The following is a 6,215-nucleotide window of genomic DNA, read 5'->3' as shown; positions in this document are numbered from 1 at the left end:
TTTTTTTTGTTTTCAGGATCAAATTGATTTTTTTTTTTTTTTTTTTTTTTTTTTTTTTTTTTTTTGCAAATGTATTTATTATTTACAAGTGTTCAGAGAATAGTTTGCATTCAGAGAATAGTTGCAATAGAGGAACAGAGAGGAAACATGGACTAACCAAAGACTATTCCATCACCTTTATACATGTTGTATGAATATTTATGGCTAGGGATTGTTTTCTGGCTTTATGGGGGAGATAGCTTCCCTACAGGAATGAAAATTACCAGGGGGTGATTACAGCAAATTCTTAGGCTTGTAACAAATTTGGTGACAGCTCATCCCTGGAGGAAATTGCCAATACTTGTTTGACTTACCTGGGTCATGCCAACAGAAAAGAGTGTCAGCTTCATTTATGTATTTCAGGGAGGTGGTTTAGCTATGCCTGCAGAAGAAGCTCTTATGCTGCATCCACAGTAGGGGGTTCTGCTGCCGTAGCTATACTGGCCAAGGCTCTGCAGACAAGCCATATGTCCCTCTCTCCCCAAAATCTCCTCCTGGGTCTCCTGCTGCCACCTCAGATGTAATTCTTTGGCCCACATATTTGGCTGTGAGTGAGCACAGAAAGCAACTCAGGACAGGGTAGCAAAGGTGGCTTCAAACCTTTAGCCAGCTTTATGCTCCCTAATCCTGGGTGAGCTGTGCACCAGGTCAATTCCCCATTGTAAATCAGAGCAACCCAAAGGCTGCTGTAATTTATACTATCTGCCAGTGGCCCCCTACAGTGGCATTTTGACAGCCGAGGTTTGCCAGGGCACAGACATACACCACATATGTTCCTTTTCTCCAGTCACATCCCATGAACTGGCACCCCGGGGGTGAGGGGGGTGGCATATGAGCTGTTCCACTGGCTCGGTCACTAGATGATCCCTTTACGCTAGATTATTCTTCCCATGGTAGGCTATGAAGGGCAGTGCAAAATGCCCACAGCACAACCTAGGGATGGCTGCATCCTAAAACTGAGTTTATCATTTTCCTCCACAGCCTTGCTCCTCTCTTGCTCTGTCACCACTGACAACATCAACCTTCCACTTCCCCCAAGCTCACAATCATGGTGCAATCTTTGACTCAGTTCTTTCCTTTTCGGATTCTGGCTCTTGTCAAACTTGTTGTTACTTGCTCTATAACATCTCCAGAACATGCCCCTTCCTCACAGTTCCCATTGCCCAAACACTTGCCCATGCTCTAGTTACCTCCCATATTTATTGCTGTAACCTCCTCCTTTCCAGCATCACCATCTCCTACCTCTCCACATTTCAGCCCGTTCAGTACCACTCCAGCAAGATACTTTCTTTTCCCACTTCTTCAACCACCTTCTGGAATTCCCTCTCCTCTCTGTATAAATTCAAACTTCTCTTCAGTTTCCAAGTACTCCCTAATTCACACCTCATGGCCATGAACAATATAGGTCAAATAACCAAAGATTTCAATTGGTTCTGTTGCATATTGTCTTGTAAACCATGTAACCTACCTAGGGTAAAAGGTAGACAAATTAAAATAATTTCTTTCCTTCTCTACTGTACAATTTAGTCCAGCCCTCTGGACTAGATGACCTCTAGAGGTCCCTTCCAGCTCTGTTTCTATGATTCTACTTTCCTTGCCCCTCTTGCTCAAACCTGACTGTTGATTAGAGCTGGTCAGAAAATGGGTATTTCCCCCTCCTGTCTCCCCACCACCACCCAGAACATTTTAATGAAAATGTCAACTTTTCATCAACCCCCACCCCTAAATTTGGGTGTTTGGTTTTTGACCAAAAACTCAATTCTGTGCAGAAAGCCAATGCTTTTTGTGAGAAATTTCATTTAATCAAAAACCAAATTTGCTTTCAAAACAAAGCAAAACCCCTACCAGTTTTCATGGATTTTTTTTTTTTTTTTTTTTACCTACTTTATTGTGGATAGCTCTTTTCTCTTACTCGCTGCTTTGTACTGTTTTCCACGTCATACCGTACTCCTGGAACATTCTTCCAATCAATGTATCTCTCTGCCCCAGTGGTTCTCAACTGGTGGGCCAATCAGCACAGAGCTGCACCCCATGTGACATCTCTCAGGGCCATACAGGTAGTATTGGATGCAGCACACACAACACATTGTGGGCCACAATGGTAAATAGGTTGAGAACCACTGCTCTACCCTCACCTCCACTAAGAAGCTCCTGAACAATCATCTGTTCCATGCTGCTGTGACCAAACAATGCTGTGTTTATCTACATGGTGCTTGTTCATTTTGATATTGCTGTGTACTCAGCTGTACCCATTTGTGTCATTAGTCTGTAAATCCCTTAGGCAGGCATTCCTTTCTTTGTCTGACCCTCAGTTTTGTAAAGCACTGGGTACATCTAATGGCATTATGGACCTGAGAAACTCCCACTGACTTCAGTGGGCTTTGTATCAGGCCCTGTAAGAATCATTAACAAAATAAAAAGTAAAATGAAAGATAAAGGCAAATAAAATCATTCTTAATAGCAGGCAAAGGGGGAGGAGAGTAAGAGGGCAATAGTGGGGAATGAAATTATTCATGAGGGACAGTCACAACACCCAAGACTCTAGAAACAGTTTGCAAGAGTGATGTGTGTGGATATACATATCCAATAAGCCCGCTTCTTTATCTTTTTATACTGCGTTTAAATACATTAATTAAAAGCTCCCAGTAACCTGGGACGCGGCATGTTCCTGTATCTTCATTAGTTGGCATGCTAGAGTGCTGTGTGGTGTTTTTGCTTGGCACACCATTGAACTGCAGGACAGTGAATAAGGAAGGATGAACCAATGCAGGTAAGTGAACGTGCTCCTTCACCTTCAAATCTTCACCCATTTGGAATTGAACTGAAACCAAACCTTTCCTGAGGTCATTCTAAGACACTCACTTCAGCCTGCAGCTGAGACCAGAGGTGCCTGAAGTCTCATGAGAGCCTGCTCTTGTGAGATTTCCAGCCTTGTTTTATAGACTCAAGATGTTCAGGTGAGCACCAAAGCCTTTGGATGCCTGGCCAAACTGATCCACTAAACTTTTTGAGGTGCCCCAACTCAAGGAGGAATTTCCAATAAGGACAGATGGAGGAAGGATGTGGTGGCGTGCACAGCTTTGGAGAGGATGAAGAGGGAAGGCAGCATGTCCTGGGGAAGAGGGCACTGGACTAGGAGTCAGATGTAGGTTACTCCCAGCTTTGCTGCTTACTTGCTGTGTGTGACCCTGGGCAAACCACTTCTTTTCTCTGTGCCTGTTGGCCTGCCTGCACTAGGGAAATGTTTGAGAGCCATGTTTGAAAGCAATTTTTTTTAACACAGCTTTCCCCTTCTCCCTGAACCCCAGTGAACTTTGAACATAGCTAGCTGAAGCTGGTCAAAACATGAAACAGAAAGCACGGACAAGTCTGCTTTTAGAATTCGCTGTAGTGTATTCCGTGGCCTGCTGTGCTCCAGCCAGCTCACTGTGTTCACATTCAGCTTGTTTGAAAATGGCTTTTCCCCCCATCATTTCCTAGTGCTGCCATTGCCCCGGTGCCCCACAATTCTGAGCTTGCATATGCTACTGAATTAATGGATAACACTGGAGCTGGGCTCTATTGGTCGTCTATACTGGTGTCACAGCTCCCCGTTACTATAGAAACAGATCTGTGAAAGGCATGAATAAAAAATAAAAATTAAGAACTGAAACCTGAAACGTCCGCTTTGTTTTCTTTTCTCCCTGTACTGTTCCTATGGGAACAGTTGAAAGCCTCCTGGAGACAGTCCCGGACTCTACTGTAAAACTAACTCCATTGCCCTTTGTCAGTCGCCCGCAACTGAACAATCAGCAATATTCTTAGCAGATAGAGGTAAAAGTAACAAAAGCCGTAAGTCAGCAGGAAAAGCCCCCAAGTGTGCAAAAATAAAGACTAAGGGGAACAGGAAGCAATGTAAAAAACACAGTGCGGTCTGTCTTTCGTAAATTCTCTGGCTTGCTAAGGGCTGGCAGAAGAGAATGTCACACAGAGCAGACTAGCACTATGGCCTTTACTGGATGCCAAACAGGTTGGCCAGGCAGACAAGAGAAGTTACTTTATTACACACTTAATACACAGGTGCAGGTGAGTGCACTAGAACAAGCACAGAGTGTTGTGGGGTTAAAGGGCTAGAATGCTTTTTGATTTAATAATATGGCGTATTCTAGATTTCCCACATGCATGTGCGGGGGGTACTGACAGCTGGCCCTTTTTAAGAATCTGATTCAAATCCAACAAAGATTAGAGTAACCAAAAGGGTCTTTTCTTCCTGACTCGTAGGCAATGAAAGGTCCTTATTGAAAATGACTTTGTCTCTATTTCTTTGACTCTACAGCTCGAGGCTAGCTCTAGTCTTACATAAATGAATAGACTGTGCTTGAGCCAAGCTGAAGGCAAAAAAGCCTGCAGCTTCCCCCACTGTCAATCCCTCCCTACACTCCCCCTACCCCTACCCACAAAAAATGGGACTGGCTGATGGGAATGTTTTTCCCCAATGGGCCTGCAACTGATCTGACATGGGGCTGACAACTTTACTGGCTCTGAGGACAAAAGCCACTGGATCTTGTAGCCTGAGGTGGCCCTATGCCAGAGAGAGATCCTAGTGGAAGAAGGGAGCTCAAGATCTCCAACAGTGGTAGAAGCACAGCAGACAGCAGAGATGCCATCATGTCTGGAACAGGAAATGGAGGGGCCACATATGAGGGCCTCTGGGTAGCTCTAGCAGAAAAGTGATGTTCCTGGGGTGTTAGAATTTCACCCAGTGAGTCCTGCTTCAAGGCAATAACTATCACTTGCGTCATGCAAGATGACCACAATATTTGCTTCTGACCCTAAAAATCTAGGAATCTATGAGCAAAGCAGTAGGAAAAACTGGCTTGACAGGAGGAGACCAACAACAGCCGCTGAAATGGAGACTCGGACAGAGATCACCTCCAAAAAACTGGTAGTGAGGCAGGTTCAAGGGGAAAGCTCTGCACAGAAACACTTCTGGGTTGTTAATCCCATCCCCTGATCCCCTTTTAAATTATGCTAAGATCTATAGGGAGCAGGCTAGTTTTGTGGAGGAGGAGGAGGAGCATGAATCAACCTGCTCAATTGTGGGCTCTCATTACCTCTTAAAATTAGGCCAGTTCTTTAAGAGTTAAATATGGATTTTGGTGCCTAGCTTTAGACACACAAGTGTAAAAATTTTGACCATAACCTTTGTCATCTGAGAATCTAAAACAGGTTAATCAACATTAAATAGAGCCTTATTATTGGTATTGCAATAGCGCCTATAGGCACAACTAAGTAGGCCCAGGTGCCTAAATCCAGTTAGAGGCTCTGGGCCCTAATAAAAGACTGCCCTTCCAGTGAAGATCTTTCAGTCTAAATAGATGAGATATACAAAGGAAAAGTTACCCCTATTTTAAAGATGGGGACCCAAGGCACAGAGATTAGATCACTTACCCTCATGTAGCACATCAGTGGCAGAGCCAGGAACGTGACCCCCAGTCTTCCTGAATCCCACCCAGAGCCTTCACCACAAGACTGTCCTTTCTCTCTAATTAAATCTCTAGTAACTCTCATTTAAAAACTCTAAATTTCATCACACTGTGAGATGGTGTGAGGCATAGAACAAAAGGGATGGGAGCAGAGATGAAATAGATCTGATATGGTCCAATGACCAAGTTACTACTGTTGTCCTCCCCCACAGTGTAAATTGTCTGTTTAAAAAAAAACCAGGGAACATAACCTTGGTGCTGATAACATTCTCTGTATGGTACAGACAGAATCAAACATTCCAGGGACTGAATCAATAATGAATTTGTTTTCATGCTTCCTGAGTTCTGAATTTATTGTTTCAAAACTACTAATTATGTCTATTTGCTGGCCTTTGCTTCCTACACTGCTGTCCATTCTAGTTAGCACTGAATGGTTTCACATTTTGGGGCATAAATATCCACCTAGCTCGCAGAGATCCAAAGCAAATCAGATCTCTGATGCTAGCACTTCCTGTTACTGACCTGATATGGGAGAAAAGTGTGATCAAAATGAATATCATGCTGAGCATTTGGTATTGCTTCTAATAACCCCACTGTTATTCACCAACACAAAAATAACAAAATGTAAAAGTTATCAGTGTATTTGTTTGGATCAAAAAAAGATGAGATTGTTTATATGATTCTAAAAACACAGAGGCACTCAACCTCACA

At 43.5% G+C, this 6,215-nt stretch overlaps 1 protein-coding gene across 1 annotated transcript in view; it reads right to left on the bottom strand.

The window, feature by feature from the left end:
• TMEM86A (transmembrane protein 86A) overlaps nucleotides 1-5,616 on the bottom strand; it is a 60,514-nt gene extending 54,898 nt beyond the window's left edge. The window contains exon 1 of the mRNA XM_024199212.2: nucleotides 5,470-5,616. Within this exon, the coding sequence (XP_024054980.1) occupies nucleotides 5,470-5,589 (120 nt within the window). The 5' untranslated portion in view covers nucleotides 5,590-5,616. The remainder of the gene's footprint in view (nucleotides 1-5,469) is intronic.
• Between the last annotated feature and the right edge of the window lie 599 nt (nucleotides 5,617-6,215).

The sequence above is a fragment of the Terrapene carolina genome, unplaced genomic scaffold (genome assembly GCF_002925995.2).
Source record: "Terrapene carolina triunguis isolate 2854851 unplaced genomic scaffold, T_m_triunguis-2.0 Scaffold715, whole genome shotgun sequence".
NCBI lineage: Eukaryota > Metazoa > Chordata > Testudines > Emydidae > Terrapene > Terrapene triunguis.
This window is presented reverse-complemented; position numbering and strand designations above follow the sequence as displayed.